Consider the following 15506-nt stretch of genomic DNA (forward strand, 5'->3'; position numbering starts at 1 on the left):
AACTGTGAATGTAGCAATATGCGTCCCCTTAAAACGCAATTATGCCTGCCAAATGCACCACTTCCTCGGTAATGATCAGTGTGCCAGCACAGTGCACCACACAATCTTCCTGTCATCCAATTACAGTCAAACCCGTGTTAAAGGCCTAAATCTTGGCAGTAAGCCAATGGATTTTTGTCTTCATTAGCACAGTTGGGAGCTAATGACTATCACAGTATGGTTCCAATACACAAGAATCATTGTTTATTGGAAAATCAGTCTACCTTACAAGTGTATCAATAAGTGAGAAGGGAAAACAGTGTACTTTATTTAATAAATATATGATATCTTTAAAAGTTATACCTATTTTTGGCATTTTTATGTAAAGAAATTTATTTGTTGATCAAACATAATAATAAAATAATAAAATAGAACATGTTGAAACTTCATAGGTCGCTCAACACGACAAAAACAAAAATGTTGCAGGCTCGGTTAAAATGACTATAATAGAAAAATATCAAAATGATGATAATAGCAATAATAATAATAATAATAATAATAATAATAATAAACATTAACTGAAGGAAAATCAATTTCTTTCAATTCCACTGCACACATCTTCATGGTCAAGTTGGAAACCCAGCTGTGCTAATTGCCCTCTAATCAACTGCTGTTACATAATCGCAGATAAGCAGCAGATAAGATAGGAGTTGTTTATTGGATTGCGGGGTGGTGGGGGACACTTATATAGTAGTGGATCTAGGCCTTTAAAGACCACATCTGAACAGAGACCACCTCTATAAAGACCACATGTTTTGTTTCCCAATTTAACATTTACAGTGTATTTTAACCTGTGAATAAAGACCATCTCCCAATAAAGACCACATTTTGGCTCTCCCAAAGGAGGTCTTTATAGACAGGTTTGACTGTACTCTATAAGTGGTCTGCAAATGATTAAAAGGTACAAAAAAGACTGAGGCAGTGATAAAAGAAAGTCTGCTATTTATGACACTCACTTTACACAAAATATATATACACGTGTTAAAGTTTGTTAATTGCAATTGGGCTTATTATATTTGGTTTGCAGCTTTTATACATTTGTTTTATTATATACGATATAGTCTATCCTAGGCATTTGTCTTAGTTTTATTTAATGTGTTATTTTAATGTGCTATTTTGTTTGTATAATGTTTTTATCGGTCTAGATTAAGTGTGCAATTTTACTATAATCTCCACATTACTACTGCAGCTGTTATACTTTTGTTTTAATACATATATTAAAATGAAACGAACGAATTATCCCACAAAAAAGATCTGGAAAAAAAAATCTCAAGATTTATTTAATAGCAGAGCTACCGGCGCCGCGAAGCGGCGCCGACAGCGTCGCATTACGGTTAGACGTATGAAACAGAAAATGAACAGAGAGATCTAACTGTGTATACTATCGAGTTGAAAATTCGTGGTACTTTTTGGAATCGGTGTTGTTCGGATTTTTTCGAGTACACTATGCACATAGTAATTAATCAGTAAACACGTCAGTAGACGCTTACTGTTTACGGTTGACAAAAGCGTCTCGCTTACTGCTTTGAATATTGAATAAAAATGCAAATGAACGTTTGATAATAAGAAATAAGTGCTAAATACATTTACTACGAAGAAAAAACGAAATAAAACACAATATTTGCAGTTTGAAACGATTTTGGTACGCTGCCATTACTGAACTTTATTATATATACTTATGTTTGTCTTCTGATGTCATAACTCTACAATGGTGTAGTGGTTAGCGAGTTCGCGTTGTAATCCAGAGGTCGCGAGTTCAAACCTCACCTGGATCAGATTTTTTTTTTTATTTCATTTTTTTTTTTTTTGTATTATTATGAGTTTTGAAAATATTGTATAACTAAAGTCATTCATGTGAAATTCAACATGTGTTTAGTTTTGATGTCAGGTTCCACTGTAGTGCCTGTGTAGTCAATAGACATAACTTAAAAAAGAAAAGCTTTAGGATAAAAATATACAGGCATTTAACTGTGAAAAGCAAATAATGCTCTTCTCCCCGTTCGCATATATTTCATCCATTAGCTTTAAAATGACTGACCAGAGTTTATCAAAAAAAAAAAAAAAAAAATGGCGATGAATTATCAACAAACATCAAAAAGGTTCTTACTACCATCCCTATTCTATAGTGCTAAAAGATTAACCACTTTTGGGTTTAAAACAAGCTTTGTACAGTCATGTAAATGATTGTAATTTTCTCATACCAGGCGTCTGTTATAGCAATTATTATATACTTGACTGAATGTTGGACACATTCTTCCTTCCAAAAAGAACCAAAATTTGACAATAATGACATTTAAAAGAATTACAAAAGTCATTTCCAGGATTACGTTAATTCTAATTTCTATTAACTTTGGAATTGGAACATTAACTTTTTATATTAAGTCCCCATTGCCCAACATTCACACGCAAAGACACAGAATTCCTTTGGCTATTGGCCTAATGAGATTCTGTTAGGTTTGAAATTTTCAAAGTTCAAGCTTTTCAATTTGAAGCAGTTATTATTTTGTGACTGGTTTCCAGTATGATAATAAGTTATGTAAAATTGTTGATGCAGTACTGTTGTAATAAGAATAACAGAAATTATTCAAATACGTTTTTTTCTTTATCTTGGTGCAGATGTTAATCTATACCGAACTTTCTTTTGATTTTTCACATGTCGAGAATTAATCTTGATGCAGTCTAAAACATGCATTCAATAATCATGAATTATCATTAATAATTTTAATAGATCTAAAGAACATAAACTTCCTAAACGAATCCATAATTCCAGATAATTCCAGCACCACTCCTTTAATTTTTAACGGGCACTGGTGATTTTTCATGGGAGCTCTGCTTTTTAGGTATCACCTAATTTCATATTACTGTCATGGTTCATAAGAAAACGTGACTTAAACTACAAAATGTTAACATATAACAACCGGAACACAGAAAATTATACCAAGTAATTGGAGAATGAGTAACAATTACAATCTACTCATAATATTTCCTCCCACATTCAAGGATTCCGGACCAAGGCAATTAGCAAAGGTCCAAAATCTCTGAGAGAATGACTAGCCTCTAAACAGCCACAAATTGACCAAATATAAAAAAATATGTTTCATTAACAAATTTCTAATGAAGAATGATAGAACATTATCAAAACTACTTATGCCTCTTTATCGTAATTCCGAGCCTTCTCATTGATCCGAGCCTTTGCAGGTTGTAATTATTTCTTTACTAAACAAGGCAAGATTTTTTAAAAGTGCTTTGTTTCTACATAGATTTCAAGATTTATTTAATACTGTCATTTTTTCATAAATGCATGTGACATAAAATACAAAATAATATAAAATGTGAACATGTAACAGCCGATTTAAATACTCATTTCGGTATTAAAATTTCCTTTTTGGTAATTTTGTTTATCAGACTCGGCCAGCGCTTGAATTTATGTACAACGTCTGAATGATGTTTGAAGGAGCAACATTTTTTTGTTTTTGATAGAAAAACACAGGTAAATGGGAAAGATAATGTTTTGTATTCTCTACCTTAATGTTTTAGAAACAAATATGAAATATGTATTCCCGGGCATATTTTCTGGCTTAATCATTTTTAACAAGGCAGGGAACCAATACGAAATTGCCGGACAAAGTCTCATTTTTTCCTCAATTATCTGATTTGCTTAAAAAATATCTACATCTACATCTACAGCATACGAAACTCTGTCATCAGGTTGACCATTACGTTTCGGCTAGTGGCAGGAAAAGTAAAAAAAAAAAGCATGAAGATAAAAGATATGTATAATAGGAAAGATAGAAATAGTTAGATCAAAGAGAGAATGCATGAGGGGTAGTTCTCAGACTGCGTCGGTTCCTTAGCGTCAAACCAACCCGGCAAGCGTAGCGCCTAATGGGAATTCACCCAACAGGTACTGCTCCAACCATCATCGGTTCTTAAAACAGTCTGGGAAGGATAGCTGCTTAGAATGTCATCATGGCAAGCTCCTGCTTGAAGTGTACCAAGTCAGGAGCCTCAGCTGTTGTTGCCGGTAGTGTGTTCCAGGTGCAGATGGTACGAGGGAAGAAGCTAACTTGTATGTGTCTGTCCTGGCTGAAAGTTGCCGAAATTTGGATGAGTGTTGGGCTCTCGTACATGTAGATGCAGGTTTAAGGTAGTCGGTGGCATTGATGTCTACCAGATTGTTCCGGATACGATACATCATGGTTAGCTGGACCTTGTCACGTCTGGACTCTAACGTTTCCCAGTGGAGGTCGTCGAGCATATCTGTAACGCTGCTAGTGTTCCTGTATCTGTTGCAGGTGTAGCGGGCCGCTCTGCGTTGAACCATCTCCAGTTTGTTAATGTTATGTTTGGTGTAGGGATTCCAGACCGAAGCGCAGTACTCAAGGTTGGATCTTACTATAGCGAAGTAGGCTTGCGACTTGGTGTCCTTATTACGCACTGGAAGATTACGTTGGAGGAACCCTAGCATACTGTTGCCCTTCTTCACTATACGGTCTATATGTGTGTTCCAAGATAGGTTGGAAGCGACGTCGACACCAAGGTATTTGGAGGAGGATGTTTCTTGCAGGGTAGATCCCTTTAACATGTAGGAATAAGGTATTCTCTTCTTTGATCTTGTGACCCGCAGGACGTTACACTTATCCGGATGAAAATCCATGCCCCACTTCTGTTCCCAGACTGAAAGTTTGTTGAGGTCGTCTTGGAGGAGTTCACAATCCGTTAGATGCTTGACTGGCCTGTAGACAATACAATTGTCTGCAGATAGTCTACATCTGGATGCAACGCAATCTGGTAAGTCGTTAATAAAAAGAAGAAAGAGCAGCGGCCCTAGGACGGTACCTTGGGGCATGCCGCTAACGACTGGAGCATCATCTGATGTGACACCATCAACAGTGACTCTTTGGCATCTATTGGAAAGGAATGACCTTATCCAATCAATGGTTTTCCCTCTGATGCCATAATGGCAGAGCTTGGCAAGTAGGCGCTGGTGAGGCACACGGTCGAAGGCTTTCGAGAAGTCCAGTATGACGAGGTCCATGGTAATGTTCTTGTCGAGGGATACAGCAAGTTCGTCTGCCAGTGTGAGGAGCTGAGTCTCGCAACTGCGTCTGGCGCGGAAACCATGCTGGCAGTCTGTCAGAATCTGGTGTTCGTCTAGATGATTCATCATGTTACTTGTAAGAATGTGTTCTTGCATTTTACAGCAGATACTGGTAAGAGATACGGGCCGGTAGTTGCTTGCTTTAAAACGGTCGCCCTTCTTGAAGATGGCAGAAACGTTAGCCTTCCTCCAGTCTTCAGGCACTTTCCCGCAATCCAGACTTTGTTGAAAGATAGCTGTAAGTAGCGGAGCTATCTCCATGGCCAGATCCCGAAGAATTCTCGAGGTGATCATGTCTGGTCCGCAGGCTTTGTTCGGGTTCAGCTTTCGAAGAAGTTTCAGAACTCCTGCCTCTGTAACCACTATGTCTGGCATTGTTGGGTGTGGGTTCCCATCTGGAGTCGGTATGTCTGAGCCATCTTCATGGGTGAAGACCGATTCATACTGTCGGTTGAGGATGTTGGCTTTGTCTTTAGCGTCAGCGTGCATCTTGCCATTCTCTTTGAGTGGTGCTACCCCGTTGTTGTCCTTCTTCAGGGAGTTGATATACGACCAAAAACGTTTCTGTTTGTTAGCTTTGTTACTGTCATTGGTGGTGTCAAATTCGATGAGGTTTTCGATGTAGTTCCAGTGGGAGAGACGTTCTGCTTTCTGTGTTTCAGCTTTAAATTTCTTGTATTTAGCGATGTCAGTTGGTTTCTTGGTAAATTTCTGTTTCAAAAAAAGTTTGTTTCTTCTGCGTATCATAGATCTAACCTTCTTGTCTATCCATGGCCTAATTTTCTTTGCTGTGTTGATGGTTTTCTGTGGGATATACTTGTTAGTCAGCTGATGGAGAGTCTGTTTGAAAGTGAGCCAAGATGTGTCTATATCATATGTAGTAAACTGGTGGAGTACGTTTTGATGCATGTCTTTAAGGTCTTTCTTGAAGGAGTCATAGTCTGCTTTGCCATACATGTAGACTATCCGCTTTGTGGATGACTTGGTAAGTAGCCGCAGACTAGATTCAATGAAAATGGCATCATGGTCTGAAATTCCTGGGATGACATGAGTCTGGTTGACAAGAGTCGAGTTATTGGTGAAGAATAGATCTAGAGTTGAAGATGTTGTTTCAGTGATGCGGGTAGGCTCTGTCACCATCTGTTCCAAGAAGTTATCTTTTGCTCGGCCGATGAGTTGTTGGCATTGTGTCCCCTGGGTAGATGATGGTCGGACAGTCTCGTGCTCCCAATCTATATCCCCTAGGTTAAAGTCACCTCCCAGCCAGAGATGAGCATCATTTCCTGTAGGGATACGGGAAATATACCTCCGTAAGTGGTCCAATTCTTCAGGTTCGGTCTTACGAGGGGGCTTATAGTAGGATCCTATGTAGAGATCTTTAGCTCCCTTAACCTTGACTTTAACCCACACTACCTCACAATCCTTATCGTCTTTCAGTTCCTCTGGTTCCTCACTGTGGAACAGATTTGAGATGAGCAGGAATACTCCACCTCCCTAACTGCTGGTGCGATCTTTTCGGTAGACCTTGAATTCAGGGGGGAAAACTTCTGCTGAGGATACTTCAGGGGTAAGCCATGATTCGTTTCCAATGACAACATCAGCCTGTGTAGATTGAATGATGTTCTTGAGTTGGGCTGGTTTCCCTGCAGATTTAATCGATTGGCAGTTAAGGATGACAATACGAATTGGCAAGTCCTTCCTTGTGGGCTTATATACCTTGTTTGGAGATGATGTGGCTATAGGGTTGGTGAAGCTGATCTCAGAGTCTGGTTGGGATTTGCCGAGGAAGCTGAATGTGTTCGATGTCTCGAATATGGTAGGATCAAAAATACCCGTGGAGAAGTTCGGAATTCCACATTGGATGCACTCCCAACTGATGTTCTTCGTTATACCTCGATACACGGCATCTGACATGCCCATACAGTCTTGGTGATACCAAACGTCACAAGTGTCACAGCAAACCCCTGGTGTGCTCCAACGAACAGCCTTTGAACACACCCCGCACGGAAACTTGGGTGGACGAGGTCCTGGGTTGGGTTCTGGCGCGTAAGATTCTGCTAGCAACAGGCTGCATAGGTAAAGAAGTACCAATTTTTCTTGACAGACAGGTCCTTTCTGCTTTGACATACATGATCTCAAACTCGAAAGTAAGTGTGTACTAAGAGAAGTACTTATATTCTGACGAACCAAACAGTCTTCATTTGAACCAATAATCTGATCATTCTCATATTCAGACACTTTATACCTGATAAATAACCCAGCTGTGAGTAAAAAGATGCATTACTGTAGATAAAACATGTCCAAATTCAAACCGGATGTTTACATTCTGTATCAAATATTTACAGGAAGTGGCTATCCATTCTGTAAGAATCGATCAAAGTCAATCTTAAGCAGTTCAAAAATCGGTGGTTGGGGTGTAAATCACATCTAAAAGAGTTGATCTTACCAGGAAAATACCAAAATAATATGCATTGCAGCTATTAAGATAGAAAAAAATGAAAAAAGAATGAGCTTGTTGAAAAAGACCGCCACTAGGGGAGATAACTCTACATGGGCGAAAAAACAACGAAAAATAAAACCTGCATTGCATAATTTTCAGCTCCTACTGCTTCAAAAGTACTCAGCATCAGATACTGATGGGTTCCATAAGGCCTCGAAGGGTTCTCGGAAATGCCGAATTTCGCCGAACCCGTACACATAATTTGTCCCGGTTCATGTTTGTTTAATGAAGCTTGGGAGTCACCAGACACAAGTTTCTGCAGTGGGACACAAGCTTTAACTCAAAATCAGTTGTTTACAAACACCAGCGAATACACAAGGTTTGACACATGTTAAATTTCAGCAAGCAATATAAATGGGTGGAGTCACCCGCTTGTCATCAATAGCCAGGTATAGCCAATCAGCGTTGCCCATTTGCACTACACAGCGAGACATGATCTAAGCAATTTCATGTGATCTCTGATTGTTAACCCACAGTTTAAAAAGTGTTTGAAGTGACTTCCATTGTTTTCTCACATACTTATTACTTGGCAGAATTAAAGAACATTTTAGAAAAGGCAGTGGCAAGGTAGCCGGTTCTATATATATACATATCATATATGAACACGGAAGTCAAGGTAGCCGGCTTTAATAAACTTTGTTATAAAGGATCATTATATAAGTTAAATAAATTACATTTTTGTGACTTATTATTTACTAAAAATTTGTGATTTACCTGTTTATTTCGCCGTATTTACGCACTCGTATAATATCGGCCGATATTGGCAATCCTTTAGAATTTAGTCTTTTGATATGTACATGTAATTTTACATTTCACATTTATCACACTACCTTAGAATAAATGTTCAAACAAATAATTAGAACCAATCAAGATCATTGACTTATAGACAAATCAGCGAAGAAATTAATAAGTAATTAGTTAATTAATTAAAGACGCATATAGAAGTGCGAAAGAGATGATTACTTAAAATTTTCACTTAAAAAAGGCATAGGAAATGATCAAACGCCGTTATGTTCAATAGAGCCGCATCATTTTCTGTACGATGATGCTCCTTGTTTTATCTTTTCTTAAGTGTTTGTTTTTTTTCTTTTAAGATTGAATCACTGTATCTCGAATATGTATCGAGTACATTCTAACATAAAATGTCAGCCGATATGATATGAGTGCGTTTAACTAATATAATGATCCTTAAAATCCTTTATAGATATGTAGTTTATTAAAGCCTTTACTTACATGTTTCATATACGATATGTATATATAGAGCCGGCTACGTAGACCTTTAGTCTAGGTAGCCGGAACCGGCTACGTAGACTAAAGGTCTAGGTAGCCGGAACTGGCTACCTAGCCACTGCCTTTAGAAAAAGTGCATGATTATTAAGGTAGTTCTGCACATTTGGATCGATTTTTTTTCTACAATGTAGAATTTGATTAAATTCTGATTTTTCAAAACTTCAGAATATACCTAGAAAATTCGGCAAATAAAAAGGATAGGGCCGTGTGCTTGATTTTTTGCGATACTGATTTGAAAACTTTGGATCTCACGCAATATTTCATAATGGGAGGCTATGGGAAAATCATAACTTTCATAACATTTTCGCGAATAGAATTTTTTCTACAATGTAGATTTTGATGAAACTTCTCACAGTTGTAAATAAACACATTGTCTATAATTTGGTGAAATAAAATTTATAGGTCCGTGTGCTTATTTTTGAGATATTTGACCAAGATTAAAGTGAAACGGACATTTCACGCTAATTTTAAGACATTTTTTAATTTTTTAAAAGTGTCATATGTTTTTAATATCATATTTTGACTTTAGAAATATAGCAACAGTGCCATTGTAATAAATTTACTCACAGGTTTCGATTAAATCATAAAATTATTTTCATTTCCGTACGCCGAATTCAGGCTTTATTCTACTTTTTCCGGATAAATGACGTTACGCCATCACTTCCGGTTTATCAAACGTGCAGAACTACCTTAAGTTTAAATTATGAATCTCCGACTAATTTTTAAGATGTTCATTTCAAATTTTGTGCAATCATGTTGAGTTAATGTTTTAAAAATTTTGCTTCCTGAAATGGCTTCCTTTGTATATGAAAGCTGACATATTCTGTAGAGAACACGTTCAGAAAATTAATATTCTAAGGTATACATACATATCTTAAACCATATGCACCCTTACAGAAGAAAAAGGCCTGCTGCGTACTCTTGCTGTATACATACAGCGTATATGATGCGTACATGATGTGTACTGAAATCAATAGTACGCAGGATATACACCGCACATACACTGATAGTACGTTTGTAGTACACTTTTGACATGCAAATGAGCTCTGCCGTGTACTACTTGCTGCGTACATGCTGTGGACTACATAGTACACAGGATGTACGCTGGAGGAATTTAGTATGCGAGAAATAGTACGCAGCATGTACGCGGCACATACACTTTTCACATGCAAATGAGCCTGCGGTGTACTACCCCTGCGGCGTACATGCTGTGTACTCCTGCGGCGTACATGCTGTGTACTCCTGCGGCGTACATGCTGTGTACTCCTGGCCCGAGTCCTGCGGCGTACATGCTGTGTACTCCTGCTGCATACATGCTGTGTACTCTTGTGGCGAAACTGCTGTGATAATGTAAATTCCTTACCCCACCAACTTTCGTATGCAAATGCTGATCATTTGGACAGAAAAAAACAGAAAAAAGATAAGTGACATGCATCAATAAGTATTTACCCTTAACAAAATAATGTAGATTGATGTTATCAAATAAATTAGTATGCTTTTCTCCATCCACTTTTCAATGAAATAAATCAATTTTTGTAGCATGTAATTTGGTAAACATTTGAAGAAAATGGCGTAACTGCATCAAGGGGAAACAACTTTAATGCAACTAAATATAAGTGTTATGATTTATTATAGACGATGTGTGCGTAGTATGTATTTATTTTGATTAAAATCCATCTGAGAACAATCTAGGACTGGAATTATATAAGCATTTATACACTTTTACGTCCGTAAAAAGTAGCGCACCAAAAAATTTTGGATTGATTTTTTCCAATGGGGCAAGCGCAATTAGCCAAAAACGTTCTGAAAATATACGAGCGGCAAATCCGATAAACAACTTTTTAATTTGGTGAGGCCTTAATGAGTTAACATAATGAGCATTAAAGCCTTTATAAAACATGATAGAGTGGTGTTTTGCTTAAGAGTATTCAAATAACAGTGAGAGCTATTAATTCTTCTCATTCGGGCGCTGTTGAGGCATTATCTTGGTAATTATTTCATGTATTGCAAAATGTAATGCAACGAAGTTCAAATAAGGCTTTTCAATTATCCAAGTTAGAAAGCTTCAGGATTAATTCAAAATGAAAAAGAATATATTTTTACACTGCATGCAAGGTGCAGCTCAGAAATCACTAAGATGTAAGCTTCACAAATGAACATTGCAAATAGTTTGGCAAATTTTTATTGTTCAGAATACCGGTAATCTGAACTATTCTATGCTATTAAGATAAAAGTTACTCGGAAATCAAGTTCTTGCTTCCAAAAAAAAAAAAAAAATGTACAAATCCTTCCTGCATGAAGTCCCTCCCGCGTATATATGAAGTTTACTTCAGACTTTAACTTATAAAAAAAAAACTAAGTATAAATGCCAAAAGAAATTGTACAAGTCTTTCTCGCGTATATGAAGTGTACTGCACAAATTTCAAAGTATCTGCGGTGTACATGCAGTGTACTATTTTCTTGTACAAGTCCCTCCTGCGTACATGCAGTGTACTCCTTAAATTTTCAGAGTCTGTGCTGCGTACTTGAAGTGTACTAGTGACCTCCTGCATACATGCTGTGTACTCGTCGAAATAGTACACGGCATGTACGCGGCATGCGGTGTATGTAAAATGTACTCCTCTGGCGTACTACTGTGTTCGCGGCATATACACAGCAAATACGCAGCATGTACGCCACAGAGGCTTGCTTCTGTAAGGGCACCGCAATCTTAGTCTTGTTTTCCAGAAAAGACCAAATGTTCTAATGCTATGTTGTTAATAAGTTACAAAGTATTACATTTCACCTATTCTGTCTTTACCTTTTTAGCTCACATGAGCATTGTTTAGGTGAAGTATTATGATCAGTGATCATTTAAACCATCGTCACTGTGCTTGTTATCGTCTCAACCATAGAATATTAAACAGCAACTATTGTACAGATTTTTATCCTAACATTGTAAAAAAAATTTAGCACTTGTACTATAATGTCCATATGTACAAACACCATATAGTTAATTGTTTTAAATTCACCAGTGCCTACACATAATCTTCATTATTATGAGGGAGTGTAGTACACTCAAAACCCTTTATTACGCTATTCGATATACTGCGGTATTCGGTATAATGCTGTACGCTCTTGGCTTCCGAAATTTCCAAGACCGAAAAAATTTTTTTTAAAAATTGGCGCTCGCGGATATAATTCCTTTCATCATAACCTGATAACCAGCATAAAAAAAATCAATAATCGTCTGCTAGCTTACTTGTTTGCATAACGCTTTTGTTAAACTTTGAATACATGTAGGTATGTGACAATTAGCCATTAGGACCATGTCAAAATAAGATTGTTTGCATAACAGCATGTAACATTGGTCAGTCAACTATCTATCCATTTAAGTTTGCACCAATTAAGCGGATGACATAAAAATTTGAGTGAATAAAAAATAAAAAAGCATGCCCATTTTTGTAATAAAATGCAGCCGTTTTTCGTAATCATCCTATTCAGTACAACGGAACTAACGAAGATTCGACACACTGAAAGTCATATCGAGATTGTTCTCACTTTTAATTACTGTAAGTTTATTAATATTAGCAGAGTACTAATTTTTGCGCTATTAGCGGGATCAGGCATGCGCTAATTCACGTCTAGCGCTAATATTAGATTGAAATGAATGGCTTTCCTAATAAAAAAGTAACATTGTCTAATGCATTACAAGTGGGTGGGGTTTTGCATATACGGCCAACCCGCGTTATAAATTTAACCCCTTTAGATCCGGGGTCTCGAACCTTAGACCCCATCGATTGCGTTATAAAGGGGTCCCAGTGTATTAAGAAGAAGAAGAAGAGTGAATGTCTGTCGTCTGTCCACACTTAACTACAATAGAGGCCAAAGTTTTGACAAAACGCTTCCAACTTTTTCAGCTTCGGGAGTCCAAGGACTGCAACTTAAAATTACTAGTGAGAACTGTGGCCTCAAATAGGTCATAAAGAGTATTAATTCAAGAGAAGCTGAATGCTTGATAAGTAAATAAAATTCATTTTTAATTCAAAAATTAACACAAAAATAGAGAGCACTGCATTTTATAGGTTTAATACTGTAAAAATTAAAGTAAACTATGTTACACTTGCACTAATATTTTATAATGTATGCCCCCTTTTTTCCTTAGAATTTCAGATTGAAATTGTAATACTCTTTTTCTCTATCTGAATTAATATGCAATGAATTTTATTCCAACTTTAATAAAATAGTTGTTCTGCATAATTAACCACATGATATGACACATGTTGCATTCCTCTTGCAAAAATATTCCATAAATTATGTCCCTTTTATGCTTCATAAATGTTTTCATACACTTTCACCCTATTTCTGTTATTACTATATACATTTGACTCAGAATTAAACTATTGTCCAATATATTTGTATGCACTGGAATAATTAAACACTTCAGCCTTAGATTTGCCCTATTTCACTATCTAGCACAGAAACAGTCGACCTTGCTGTTTTCTGTGACAACTTTTTCATGGATGCCTTGCTTCTGGGAAGTGGATGCTTAGATATACGTTGAAACATTGATTTGATGCCTGTAGTTGTCTCTTCATTTTAATGAATTATATTAGACCATTTATAGGACTAGAATAATATCTAGTTCTTAAAAGTGAATCAGAATCAGCATAGTAATTAAAATACTTGTTAACAGTTCTGCACAGTTTGACCTTGACCTCATTTTGGGCTTAGGTTGCTTTATATGGGACATCTCTTGGTTAACACAAATGGGACCGTTTCGTCTAGCATCAATACCCCTTACTAGAATGAATTGATACTAATGCAGATGTAACCTGTGACCATTCCTCGTCTTCATACATCACCTGACCTCAGTTTGACCTTGACCTCATTTTGGACTTAGGTTGCTTTATATGGGCCATCTCTTGGTTAACCAAATGGGACCGTTTCAGTACCCCTTACAAGAATGAATTGATACTAATACAGATCTTTGTAAACTGTGACCATTCCTCATCTTCAAACAACAACTGACCTCATTTTGACCTTGACCTCGTTTTGGACTTAGGTGCAAAATCTATCGACAAGGATGCCACTGGGGGCATCAAGCGTTTATTGAAAGCAGCTCCTAAAAGAAATTACTGAATTCTTAGATTTAGTTTTGTAAATATAAATGTGTAGAGGTATTTCTATTGTATTTTTTAGAACAAAATGAGTTTTTCTGTCATTGGGACACCAACACCTAGATATGACCGACAACCAAGTGGACGACCAGGCAGCGCAAGACCTTCGGCATCCCGGAATCCAATCACTGTATGTACTTAGTTCTTAGTTCAATAGTTATTGTTAGCTCATTTTATTTTTTTTTTTAAAAATGATGAGTTATTGTCATCACTTGATTGGCGTTGACGTCAGCATTGGCGTTGGCGTTGCCTGATTAAGTTTTATGTTTAGGTCAACTTTTCTCCTAAACTATCAAAGTTATTGCTTTAAAACTTGCAACACTTGTTCACCATCATAGCTGACTCTGTACAACAAGAAACATAACTCCATCCTGCTTTTTGCAAGAATTATGGCCCCTTTTGGACTTAGAAAATCAGATTTCTTGGTTAAGTTTTATGTTAAGGTCAACTTTTCTCCTAAACTATCAAAGTTATTGCTTTAAAACTTGCAACACTTGTTCACCATCATAGTTGACTCTGTACAACAAGAAACATAACTCCATTCTGCTTTTTGCAAGAATTATGGCCCCTTTTGGACTTAGAAAATCAGATTTCTTGGTTAAGTTTTATGTTTAGGTCAACTTTTCTCCTAAACTATCAAAGCTATTGCTTTGAAACTTGCAACACTTGTTCACCATCAGAAGCTGACTCTGTACAACAAGAAACATAACTCCATCCTGCTTTTTGCAAGAATTATGGCCCCTTTTGGACTTAGAAAATCAGATTTCTTGGTTAAGTTTTGTGTTTAAGTCATCTTTTCTCCTAAACTATCAAAGCTATTGCTTTAGAACTTGCAACACTTGTTCACCATCAAAAGCTGACTCTGTACAGCAAGAAACATAACTCTACATTGTTTTTTGCAACAATTTTGGCCCTTTTTGGACTTAGAAAATCATGGTAGGACAATATACATAGACAAAAAAACAGATGAGCGTCTGCACCACAACATGGTGCTCTTGTTTATCCCCCCACCAAAGGTGAAGGGGATATTAGAAATGCTCTCCGTCCGTCTGTCCGTCCGTCCGTGCGTCCGCAACGATCTTTGTCCGGAGCATAACTCCAAAAGTACTGGAGGGATTTTCTTCAAACTTCATACACTGATAGAACACATTGGGAGGAAGTGCATGTGCAAGAACAATAACTCTACCTTGCCTATTTTTTGAGTTATTCCCCTTTATCATATTTTCTTAAAACATTTTGTCCGGAGCATAACCCCAAAAGTACTGGAGGGATTTTCTTCAAACTTCATACACTGATAGAACACATTAGGAGGAAGTGCAGTGTGCAAGAACAATAACTCTACCTTGCCTATTTTTTGAGTTATTCCCCTTTATCATATTTTCTTAAAAAAATTTGTCCGGAGCATATCTTCTTCATG

At 37.0% G+C, this 15506-nt stretch overlaps 1 protein-coding gene across 1 annotated transcript in view; it reads left to right on the plus strand.

Annotated features, from left to right (window-relative positions):
• Nucleotides 1-3449: 3449 nt before the first annotated feature.
• The window catches only part of LOC123552633 (calcyphosin-2-like), a 33376-nt gene continuing 21319 nt past the window's right edge, over nucleotides 3450-15506 (plus strand). The window contains exons 1-2 of the mRNA XM_053540276.1: nucleotides 3450-3529; nucleotides 14112-14219. Coding sequence (XP_053396251.1) covers nucleotides 14118-14219 — 102 coding nt within the window. The 5' untranslated portion in view covers nucleotides 3450-3529; nucleotides 14112-14117. The remainder of the gene's footprint in view (nucleotides 3530-14111; nucleotides 14220-15506) is intronic.

This window comes from Mercenaria mercenaria, chromosome 4 (genome assembly GCF_021730395.1).
Source record: "Mercenaria mercenaria strain notata chromosome 4, MADL_Memer_1, whole genome shotgun sequence".
In the NCBI taxonomy this organism is placed as follows: Eukaryota; Metazoa; Mollusca; class Bivalvia; order Venerida; family Veneridae; genus Mercenaria; species Mercenaria mercenaria.